Raw genomic sequence first — 12,349 nt, 5'->3', positions numbered from 1 at the left:
TGCGTTTACTACTAGTGTTTATAACACTACTCTGTGTGTGTATATATTCTTATGAATAATGTGTGTGTCTATGTGTGTCTGTCATTGTGTGTTTCTAACACAGCTGTGTGAGGTGGCTGTCTCACTAACTCTCACACAACTGTACAAACTCATGTGTCCATAAGACCCCTCTGTTCAAGTTGATGTTCGTTACACACAGTGGCTTTCTGTCCCTAGAAGAAACAGGACAAGACAAGTGATCGATCAGTATGAGTTAGTGTATGTAGTGTGTGTGTGTGTGTGTGTGTGTGTATATATATATTGTAAGCTTCACTATGTACTACCCACCTTTTGAAGGGGAACTCGGAGATGCACACAGACACCACGTGCATGTCCCCCTGTCTGAAGACACGTACGCCTGTGCTCTTCAGCCTGATGGAGTCCACCCTGCACAGGACCTCCGGGTGGCCAAACACACGCCTGTACACATTCTCCTTAGTGTGGCTGAAACACATCCCCAGTGCAGACAGTCATGCAACAACACACAAAAACACACACAAACACACACACACGGTATATCTAAGCAATTCAGGAACTTTTGGAAATATTTAATTTTACAGAGGCTGCACTTCAGTGAATTTACACTTATTTACTATATACCCTTAGATTTGCCGGCAGACAGGCAGGCTACACCAGCCACGTAACTGAAGCATTCCGTTCGCAGAGCGTCTGCTGCAACAAGGTTTCTCTATAATCAATGGAACTGGCTATCCCATACGTGATAGCTGTGTGTATAATTTGAAGAAAATTAGACCAGTCTTCTATAACTATTTCTACACTCTGTGAATGGAACACTTCAGTTACGTGGCTGTTGTAGCCTGCCTGTAGAGTCTTATATGATGATGATGATAGTGACCCCAAACTCACAGCTTGAAAGAGTTTGTTGTCTCAAGTCCTCCGATGGTTCTCAGGGACACCTCCAGCTCAGCACTTTTGTCCAGCGGAGACACCTGCACCTCCACCAGGATGTGATGGACTACGAGGCAACAAGGGGATCAGGTGGGAGTCAGGTCAAACAAAACCTTCCCTCACAATTTCCCTAGTTAAATCTATAAATCTGCATCAGCAAAACGCGGAAATATAGTGGTAAAGTGGAACAGGATGCACATTTCATTATTTTTCTGGTTGGAAGTTGAAAACATGAAAACATTTCTTGAACAAAAAAAAGAATATCTTAGTTTAGAGATGATAAAAATATCAGGTGCTACTGTATTAGTAACACTATTGCTACTGTATACTTCTACTGTATATTAGCAATACTAGTGCTACTGTATATTAGCAACACTTAGTGCTACTGTATTAGCAACACTATTGCTACTGTATACTTCTACTGTATATTAGCAATACTAGTGCTACTGTATATTAGCAACACTAGTGCTACTGTATTAGCAACACTATTGCTACTGTATACTGCTACTATATATAAGCAATACTAGTGCTACTGTATATTAGCAACACTTAGTGCTACTGTATTAGTAACACTATTGCTACTGTATACTTCTACTGTATATTAGCAATACTAGTGCTACTGTATATTAGCAACACTAGTGCTACTGTATTAGCAACACTATTGCTACTGTATACTGCTACTATATATTAGCAATACTAGTGCTACTGTATATTAGCAACACTAGTGCTACTGTATTAGCAACACTATTGCTACTGTATACTGCTACTGTGTATATTAGCAATACTAGTGCTACTGTATATTAGCAACACTAGTGCTACTGTATACTGCTACTGTGTATATTAGCAATACTAGTGCTACTGTATATTAGCAACACTGGTGCTACTGTATATTAGCAATACTAGTGCTACTGTATATTAGCAACACTAGTGCTAGCCTACTTGCTGCAGAGACAGAAAAAAGCCAGACATAAATTGAGGCTTCACCAAATTCAGACCTTCTGGAGCTGCTTGTGATGTTATGAAATATATTTTTTTCTATGACAGCATATCTGCCAGTTCAGTTTTCAGAGTTGTTTGGTTTGAGTATAGGCTACAAACAGTTATTTCTTTATTAAGTGTTTTTTGCATCGAAATGATTCTTGTTTTGCACCAGATAGAAAATGAGTAGGCTAGTAGGCTACATTAATTCAATATGGAGCCCTGGAGGAGTCATTGCAAGATTTTTTTTTAAATATATTGTGAGAATGTGTGCTCATTTGACCAAATTGTGCACTCGTTTTACTCAATTATGATCTCATTTTACTAGATCGTGCACAGAATGTAGTATATTATGTGCGCATTTTAGTAAATAATGGCTCACAATTTTGTAAAATGATGCACTATTTAGTACAATAATACATACATCATTTCAAACCTCCCCCCCACTAACTGAAGTGGATGCCGGTGTACTGAAGTGTATTACCAAACCCCCCCCCCGTTCGTTATTTTCATATCAGAAAGTTGGCAACCCTATTAGCAATACTAGGTTCCCCACCTTAGCAGATGCCCTAAAGAACTACCTAATTTACCAACTAGGGATTGTACTACCAATCACTGTGACAAGTGATGTGGCAAGAGGTGGTATTGGGGGATTAATGTTACTCAGACGTTACTGTGAGAAAACACACACACACAGGTACACACCACAGAATGGAGGAGTGGAGGTGGTCAGGAGATAGACCTTCTGCTGATTGGGGAGAGGGTGTACGGTCAGTCCACTGTTCTTCAGCAAGCCTGCAGAGTGAAGCCCGCACACACACGCACACATGCATCTAAACATAGCCTACTCACGTATGTGCACATAAACACATACATATGTGCACAGACAAATACACACAATGCGCACAGAGATCAAAGGCATTTGGGGTGCATTAGGCTGAGAAACCCTATCAGTTTGACACTATCTCCACCCTCACAGATAAGCAGCTAGCAGGCCAGACTAACTGACTCTGGTCCACATTCTTGTTGACCAGTCTTAGACATGTGAGGAATGGAAAAAGGACCTTGAGTAGAGTCTGAAGTGAGGTTTTGCTAAGTTACTTTATCACAGTAAGAGTATGTATTATGTATGTGATGACTGAAAGACAATACTGGAGGAGAGGATGTTAAATTGTGCTTAATACCCTGATTAGCATCACTCCTGTGTAATTTGGATATGGGGTCTACAATAGGTTGTCCTGACTGTCCAATTCTCTAGACTGTGCTCTGCTATAAGAAATTTGATTTCTACTATTATGCATTAGACTACTTCTGCAAAATAATGGACATTAATTATTAGACTAATACGTAAACGTATCCAGATGCCCCCCTCCTAAGGCCTGGGGTTTACTGGTGGTGTTGATGGGTGTGTGGTGAGGGGCCTAATCTGGAAAGTTGTGTCCATAATTTATAATGTCCATACTGACCTACTTGTTTTACAGCCCAGCCTATTTTCACAAAGCTTACAGATCTCTACCATACATCAACACCTAACAAATATATATTGTGTTCAAGTGAACAATCCTGACGGATTAGGCCTTAGGCCTGAGAGAATTTCATTACCAATTTGTGGACAGGTCCCGTCAAAAGTGGTCTGGCAATCACAGCAGTTTCCCGCTAAGAAGTTGTCATAGTTGGAGCAGGGGAAGCCCATGAGGGTGCATGTACCATTCAGTGCGCTGACGTAGACATGCAGCGCCCTCATGTGGTCACAGATCACATAGCCATACACTGGGAAATAAATAAGAACTGACAACGTACATGTTTTTCTCAGGCAGACAGAAAGTAAGAACTAAGTATCAGTTGAGTTATCATTTATACCACGAATGAATTCGAGACTTCCACTGTAAAAAAAGAATAACAATGCCAGAAGTCAGGAAGTTGGATTCCTATTCAGTTCAAACGATTAAAAACTCCTTCCTGAGAATTTAGGCACAGAGTGCCACACTACAAACTGCACTAGTCTACACTTACATAGCTATACAGTGAAACAGTAAACAATGTGTATAGAACTTACTTGATGCGAACCTTGAGCGAGCACATCCTGTCTGGTCCATACCTCCATTTAGGAAGAAGTCAACATGCCCAACAGGGATGGAGATGCCAAAATCTACCGCGTGGGTGCAATTTCATTTCAATAGGTCGTTATTTATGAATGGTGTTAATAGTTGTTATTACGTTAATATACAAGCTTCAAACTCATTATACGTGTCAGTAGTTATCAAACAACATAATTAATGACTGACTAAAGATAATATTAGTCAAAGCAAGGCAATGAACTGGAACTAATGAAGCAGTGGCATATGTTAAAATTTACAACAAACTTTAGCATTTAGACATGGTCGATGCAGTTAAGATGTGGATGACACTGGCTAGTTTTTCTTACAGTCCGAGTCTGTGTGGATGGCTTCAACAAACAGGGCATCAGAGGGGTCCAGGCGGTCGTACATGTCCTTCCCTTTAAATAGAGGCCCAGCTGGGTCCAGACCTATCAGAGAAGCAGCAGGAACAGGGCACTTAAGTGAACAGGTATGTCTTATTGGCTTGTACCGCTCTGTAGAAACACGCCACATGTTAGTACATACAGCAGCATATTTATACGTACAATAAATGTAGCGTTTCTACAGGAGGGCTTTTTTTTATGATCTTTTAGGTCACAAAATGTCTCTGTTCTATTCAGTGCTGGCGTTTTTTATACGGGAACAATAACTTGGCAAGGCATCTGAGCTACTTCTGTGTGGTGAGGATAGTGGGGACGGGGGAAGAAGCAAGATGGTTGTTTTGGTACGTCTCGCCTCCTTGTACTCTCCGCAGCCTGTACCCCTTCTCCAACTTGTCAATATACAGCTGTTGTTTGCTCTCTTTTCGAAAGCCTCATTCACACACACACACTCAAAACACATTCACACACACACACACACACAAACGCTTACTCATCCAAACACACCTACCCACTCAAACACCCCCCCCAGCATACATAGCAACACACAGACACACACCCACACACACACATAAACAAACTCATACACAGAGCTGAAGAGAAGAGGGCCTGTGTGTGTGTGTGTGTGTGCATGTGCATGCGTGCGTGTGAGTCTTTTGATCTGTAGTGACCCTCATTGTCTGGATGAGTGTTTGTCCTTGTTCCAGACACTCAGCGGCCTGTTCGGACCAGTGAAAGCCAAAGGTCTCCACTCAGTCAATGGTAATGGGTGGGCAGCTTGGCATGGCCACAGAGGCACACAGCCAGTCTGTCACAAGGCTAATGTGTCATAGTTGGAGGTCGATAAGTGATGGGTGATTTATACCAAAAATAAATCTTAATTTCAGCACGGCCTCTTACGCACATCGTTAGCGATTAGCAAGGTCAGGACATCAATCCCCATAAAGTGCTGATAGTGTCAAAATCTGGATTGATATATCAAGGTAATGTGAATTATTGTAAAACATTTAATTTTCATTGTGCAAAGTAAATTATACAATATAAGCGAGGATATCAGAGGGATACCATAGTAAATGCAAATTTGTGGATTAACTCAGTACACTGCATTTGAACAGTGATGGATTTGCCTATAGTGTATGCCATTTGCAATGAGAGATGAGAGTCAAAACCTCAGAAGACAACATCACACCAATAAAATAAGATCCTGGGCATACAGTAAATTAACTAGATGTACCGCATAGCGGTACAAAATATGACCGCCGCTCAGTCCTGTACATCCGTTCCGCGAAAATAAATCACACTTCAATTTGTCTCCATATTTTACTCCATCCCCCACTCTTGAAACTTTTGTGTATGCTTGTTTGGCATGCCTGAGTGTGTGTGTGCGGCTGCACAGAAAGTAGCCTACTGGTGCTGAAAAGGTGAATAGATTGTAGAATAGCCAAAGAAGATGTAGCATTGTTATAAAACCTTTAAAATCTCTAAACAATCACAAGTAGGGCAGTTCATCACAGTTCATCCATTGCAACTGGATTGATGAAAGGTCACTTACACCTGTAGGCTACATTGTATTTGGGAAAAGCAAAAGGTATCAACATAATGTTATTTATTTATTTATTTATTTATTTATTTATAAACAAAAACATCTCTGTCAGTTCCATGCCGTTTTCAACAGCTATCAAAAACAAAGGTCATTTTTGGATGGATGGATTTTTTTGTGAATGTTTCTTCTTCTACATAAGATTTTAGTCATCTTTAGTTCATGTAATACTTTATTGTCAATGCACAAATTAAGTAACAGTAGTCTGAAACGTTATTGTTAATGCACAAATTAAGTAACAGTAGTCTGAAACGAAATGCTGTTTTACATCTAGTGGTGCAAATAACTGACATGTCCAAATGGGCCTTGATGAAATGCGTCGCTAGACTGTTCATACACATTTTAACGGGCCAAAGTTGAAGAGCTGTTGTCCGTTATTGTTCGTGCAAATATAGGCTGATTCGTGTTCCCTTCCCTTGCATTGTGTAACTGAGGTCCATGGCTAGTCTGGCTTTCACCAGACCAAGCTCAATCTTTTAAGAAATCAAAAAATTTTCACCAGGTTCACCAAGCCTAGTCCATAGGCACCCGATATTGTTCACGCTCTGGCTATTCTAAATGCAAAAATGCATCAGGGAGTTATGACAAAACTGTAACTAACCAACTAGATCCTAATAGAAGGCTGTTAGCTTCCCTAAGCTACAGGTAGGTTTATAAGGTAGGCCTATTTACAACATAAATTGTCAATATAGGCTATGCTGGCGACACAAATAAAATCTCCTTTGGAAACCAATGGCTTACGCCTTACAGTATCAAGCGGACAAACTACCATATTGTGGCGAAAAGTTGTAATAAAATTCACGCAGCTCCATGAGTCAAGGAAAGCGCGAATGAAGTAGCCACTTCTAAATGGGAACCACTACACAGTAGCTTAAGGTGTGTTGCTAAAGCAGCCATAATGAAATGAAGGTGTCATTGTTTGGATACTTCACACACACGTGCTTTTTAATTTCACAGACTACAACTACCAAGCTGGAATCAAAGCACATCGATTCCCCTCTCACACCCTGCACGCACTTAAAACAAAATAAACAGGCGTCTCAGTCTCATGCATGTATAGGCAAAACTGTATCAGACCGGTGTAACGTTGGTAAATCTTCCATTGCACAGAATGATTTTTGTAGCACGTGCAACAAATGACAGTCGAAAGATACAATTACAGTGCTGCTATCAATTTGCTTGGTATAACCGCATTTATAGTTTTCTACAAATGCAATCAATCAAATTGGGCTCCATCACTCAACCAATGCTAACGGTAACATTACCTAGGTCCTTATTGATATTATAAGATGAACGTACCTGCAGTAAAAACCAAGCATGTCCGATAAACATCCTCAGATTTATTTCGGCTTCAAGAAGAAATGGGAAATACATTTCATGTGAACATCATCCTATCCTTATTAGACGTTCTCTGCGGTAAACTATAGTCCTTGTAGGAAGCGTCCATTGTTATTCCAACCCACGTTTAACTTCCAACAAAATTACGTCTCACTGCAACGATGCGCCATCTAGTGGACAAAGGACTACTTATCGCCAATACTGGAAATGCAGCCATGATGATGATGATGAATATTTATTTTGGCTTTCTTTTAATCCTACTGAATTTGTAATTATGTATCGGTCGTTCTAATACCGATAGTATGTGGGTGCCTGTGTGTGTGTGCATGTGTATATGTGTGCACCGCCATCTACAGGCCAATGAGTGTACAGTCACTAAATGTACACATAATCACATTTTTTTAAGACCCCCCCATGGATGAAATTCTACGAAACTTGGCATACCCCCAGAGAATGCCAGGTCAATCATACACATAAAATTTGGTGCAGTTCTGAACATCTTAACTGAAGATAGGGGCGATTAAAGCAGAATAATATTGCATTTTCATTTTTTACCGGGGGGGGGGGGGGGGTGCAAATCACAAATGAGTGATTATGGGCCAGATTGATGTGGGCCCTTGAGACCAACATACCATAAAATATTCTTCATCCTCGGTGCCACGGTTCAGGTAGTTATTTAGGAAAAACTGCTTTTTTTGCGGTTCGGGGGGCCCAGCACGGGGGGGGAGCGGACCCCGGGAACTAAACGAAATTTTTCCGTAAAAGTCTAGTGGGGCTACATACCCACCAAATTTCATGTGCCCCGGTGGTTCGGTGTCCCGGGTATCGTTGACCAAAAATTCAGGAAGTAGATGACGGGGGGGGGGGGGGGACTTTGACAATCCCTATATAATAAATACAGATAGTGTATATTTTGTGGGTACCTGTAATTCTCCCCAGTTTTCCTTCAAATAGTGTTCCTACAAATCCTGCCACATGAGCTCCAAGGCTGACGCCGATGAAGTGGAAGGACTCTAGCGTGCTCCCATGGTTCTGAGAGAGTAGGACAAACACACAAAACAACAAACATGTTAAACAAACAACAAACAGGCAGAACAACAATCAGCACAACTATAGCAGGTATACTGCAGATACGCTTTGAATAATATAATGTATGTTGAATTCTATTATTTTCCATTTGTTTATTATCAGAGGGGGTAATATGGTCTTACTCTGAGATGGTTGATCATAACTGAGATCTCTATGGCAATCTCCTTGTAATGCTCCACGACCCGGTTGTAGGCGAAGGAGGCGCTGTAGATCCAGTCCACCACCAGAACATTCGCATCCTCGACCCTGAGCAAGGCCTGTGCCAGAGCACTCACCCAGGACGGCTTACTGCCCAGGGCCCTGAGAGAGAGAGAGAGAGAGAGAGAGAGAGAGAGAGGGGGGGAGAGAGAGAGAGAGAGAGAGAGAGAGAGAGAGAGAGAGAGAGAGAGAGAGAGAGAGAAAAGACCGGAAGAAAGGAGAGGGGGGAGAGGAATAGAAAGAAGAAGGGAGAGAAAAACAGAGAGAAGGAGCAGACAGTGAAAAAAAAAATGGAGAGATTGACAGAGGTTAACTTGGACACAAAGAACTCAAAAGTAACCTGAAAGAGGAGACATAGAACACAAACAAGACCTGCATCCCCAAAAGGATAAAGTTCCTGTGCACAGCCTTCCAGGTGCTGGTGAGGTGCAGTCGTCAATAGATAAAAAGGAAAATGAAGTATCACCGCACACTGGTGGGATTTCTTTGCTGGTTTATTTTTATTTTTAGTGAACAACACGTTTCGCCTATGCTTCGTCAGGTTCACAAGACCTGCATCCCCCTCACAGTCTGTGGGCCAAACTATTCTCAAACACCCTGCACGCACACATACACACACACACACACACACACACAGCTCCCTGCCCTGTCTCACCTGAACCCATGGATGATGACTTTGGTGGGGAGGGAGGTGTTGAAGGCCGTGGTGGAGTGTGTTTCATTCAGTGAGTCGAGCGTAAACAGGTTGGCACAGTTGGTGTTGTGGCGTGTGAGCAGCAGGTACTGCACCTGCAGCTTGGCCCCCTGCCTGTACTCCAGCCAGGTGGTGTTGTGTAGGTCATCACATTCAGGTTTGGGTGCTTCAGTGCCACCTGTTGGATGGGAGGACATATATCAACAACGGAAGCCTGATAAAGTTGTCCAGTTCTTCATGTGCAGCATAATTATTTTTGATTCATCATCATCATATAATGCTTCATTTTCATTTGCTTTGATGAGACAACAAAACCTTTTATAAGTAGACCTACAGTAAAGTTATTTTGGTCAAGACCAGATTAGCGCAGTGCTAGCAGAGTAGGCACTGATTAGGCCTAAATCTTAAACAAATACCACTTTGTTTTCCACTCTGAGAAGAAATAAATGACCATTTTCACTGCCACGGTAATGCCTCTTAGCGGTTTCTTTTATAAAGTAAATAAACAGTACAGTAGGGAAGTGCCCTTGTTTACAACTTCTATAGATGCAGTGTGCTGCTGTGGACTAATGATGAGGGAAAGACACAGGTCAGTCTTAGCCCCCCCTTCCTCACATGTACTCCACTTTTGTGCAGACATGGGCAGTATTTTAATTAGATGTATTTCAAATATGTATTTAATTACTTTAGCATATGTTTTAATTTGTATTTTGCAGGATTGGGAAAAAACAAATGTAGTCTGTAACAAAATACTTTGAAGGATTGTAATTTAGAGTATTTTAAATACTTAAGAAAAATCTGTCATTTAATCTGTCATAAATTTCATCACTCAGTTAAATAATACTACCTATAACCATGACAGTAAGCTCTGCTTATCATAGTCCGGGATCCAAAGGCCAGAATCTTGGTGAACCTGGTTTTGTCGGTTGAAAAAACTTTACTTTTTAAAAATAGGTCTACTGTATGTGCTGTTTCTTGTAGCCTTGGGGATACTCAATAAGAATAGGGAGGGTGTTTGGTGAGGTCCCTTGGGCAGTTCCCTATATTCAGCTGTAAAGTTGACCTAAATAGCGATTTGTCCATAAAAATGCCAATTTCACTACTCTTTTGGACGGACAGCATGACATGTAAACCCATTTTTCTTTTTTCTTGCAGTAGTATGCCACGCCAACTTAAAAGTGTTAGATCCAACTTTTCTCTTTTATGATCCCCTCTGAACATGTTTTAAGTTGTAAAAAATGAAAAGACATGCGGGTAGTTCTGTGGGTAGTTCACCTCCCAGACAAGAAGCCTGATCTATTAGCATGGGCCAACTAAGAATTTATCATTAACCTCAACTCTTTTCCTGTCTGCCAGACATGCCCGTCCGACTGTTTTACTTGGGACTGGCGACTAACACCTTACCACGAGTTGTTGCCCACACGAACACATTTTATAGTAACAACTGTAGGAGTCTTCCTAAATGGGGTCATCTTATCTGAAATATTTTGACAGCTTTTGTAGTTAAGAGAAGTCTGTCTGGCAGTCAGGTGTTGCTTTCTGTCTGTACTTACCCTTCACAGAGAAGACGCAGACCAACAGGAAGCCAAGAAAAGCTGTTGCGGTGTTGTGTTCCCAGGCCATTCTCTGAGTCAAATTAAAAGTGATTGAAAGACCTCAGACTGAATAACAGAAATGTTGAATTAACAAATACTTTTTTTAGAGGCATTACTTTCCCCATAAAAATGTAAGTCCAGAAGTTATCCACTTCCTTTTCAGCAAATGTCACCTCCTTTCCTCTTCTTAGAAAACAAGAAAAAATGTCTGAAACACTCTAAATAAATCTCCTTAGCGTCGGATTTTGCAGTCAGTAGAAACAGTAGAAAAAGTACACAATCCCTGGCAGTTCAAGTGAACGCAACATCCACATGAAGGTATGGTCCACAGATCTCACTCAAAACATCTAACAAAACATGTTTCTTTCCTCTAGTGAAAAAAAAAAGTCAGACAGTCACACATCCATCCCATTCTCTAGCGACAGGCCCTGTGCTGGCCAGGAAACGACAACAAACAGGCAAGTGCCATTTTCCTTGTTGCAGCTGGCTGTTTGTGCCCTCACTGGCTCTGAAAGACTCTGTTTGTTTGTTCTCAGCAGCTGGACTTTTGTCCCAGCACCACTCTTGTCCCAGTGACCCTTAGAACAGCTGTCCCATAGGCCAATGTACGGGAACTGCATCATGGGTGCAGCCATTGGGCACGACATATGATTAGAGATGTATTTGTGTGTGTGTGTGTGTGTGTGTTTGTGAAAAAAGGATTATTTGTGTAATTGGGTTAAGAGGAGATTATGTGATCCAAAACTCGCAAAAAGGACTGTAATGGCTCTTGGCAAATTTGAAAACAAAAGGATGCAGACGTGTCAGATATCTGAGGTGAGGCTACTGCAAAGCTACCTTGCACAGAACAGGAAAGTACCTCTGAAACGAACGGCTGTAATGTTTCACAAAGGCAAAACAAAATCAAACAGTACTTTAGTACAGGTCTGGCAGGGGCGTTGTGCGAACCATATTTTTGGGTTGGCACTGGGCTGAGCTGTATTTTTAAAAAAAACCTTTCAAGATCAAAACCACACCCCGAACATAAATAATATACATAGAAGATATTGTTATTGATTGTTTATGGAACTGTGTACAATTCTATGATTGACAACCAAAATGTCATCCACTTTTGTTTGACAAAATAGACAACCCACCCTGTCAGGATTGTGTGACCTCATTTAAAAAAAATAAAAAAAATAAAAAATAAACTCTTTTCAAGATGAAAACCTGCATTGTCTTGTCCTTCATTGCCTCTTTTTCCCATAGCAGCAGCCCCCCCCCCCCCCTCAAAGAATGCCTCGAACTTTGCCTGTTTCATTCTGGTACATGAAATGATAAAATAATAGTCACTTTAGCCTAGCCTATAGGCCTACATTTGTAACCTAAACCACACTAGTACTAGGGGCCAAAGTTAAAATAGATCAATATGGAAACCCAGTGTTCCCCAC

The 12,349-nt window shown here is 41.2% G+C and overlaps 1 protein-coding gene across 1 annotated transcript; it reads right to left on the bottom strand.

The window, feature by feature from the left end:
* Positions 1 to 112: 112 nt before the first annotated feature.
* On the bottom strand, positions 113 to 10,947 carry pla1a (phospholipase A1 member A). The gene is made up of 11 exons (XM_076262764.1): positions 10,878 to 10,947; positions 9,286 to 9,502; positions 8,555 to 8,732; positions 8,267 to 8,375; positions 4,352 to 4,453; positions 3,983 to 4,075; positions 3,529 to 3,696; positions 2,632 to 2,721; positions 907 to 1,015; positions 328 to 483; positions 113 to 212 (listed from the first exon to the last, which is right to left on the bottom strand). The coding sequence occupies exons 1-11, from the start codon at positions 10,945 to 10,947 to the stop codon at positions 125 to 127; spliced, it is 1,380 nt and encodes a 459-aa protein (XP_076118879.1). The 3' UTR covers positions 113 to 124.
* Positions 10,948 to 12,349: the final 1,402 nt, after the last annotated feature.

This window comes from Alosa pseudoharengus, unplaced genomic scaffold, assembly GCF_046254945.1.
Source record: "Alosa pseudoharengus isolate Yale_2024_CS ecotype anadromous, Long Island Sound unplaced genomic scaffold, YU_APseudo_1.1 YU_APseudo_1.1_scf_3, whole genome shotgun sequence".
NCBI lineage: Eukaryota > Metazoa > Chordata > Actinopteri > Clupeiformes > Clupeidae > Alosa > Alosa pseudoharengus.
This window is presented reverse-complemented; position numbering and strand designations above follow the sequence as displayed.

What these genes read in the sequence shown, in the direction of transcription:
- pla1a (XM_076262764.1), bottom strand. Translation starts at nt 10,947, where the DNA reads ATGGCCTGGGAACACAACACCGCAACAGCTTTTCTTGGCTTCCTGTTG. An exon ending in AAAACTGGGGAGAATTACAG is followed by an intron (nt 4,454 to 8,266) that starts GTACCCACAAAA and finishes CTTCTCTGATAG; the next exon opens with GTCTGGACCCAGCTGGGCCT. An exon ending in TCCGAGTTCCCCTTCAAAAG is followed by an intron (nt 213 to 327) that starts GTGGGTAGTACA and finishes TGTTTCTTCTAG; the next exon opens with GGACAGAAAGCCACTGTGTG.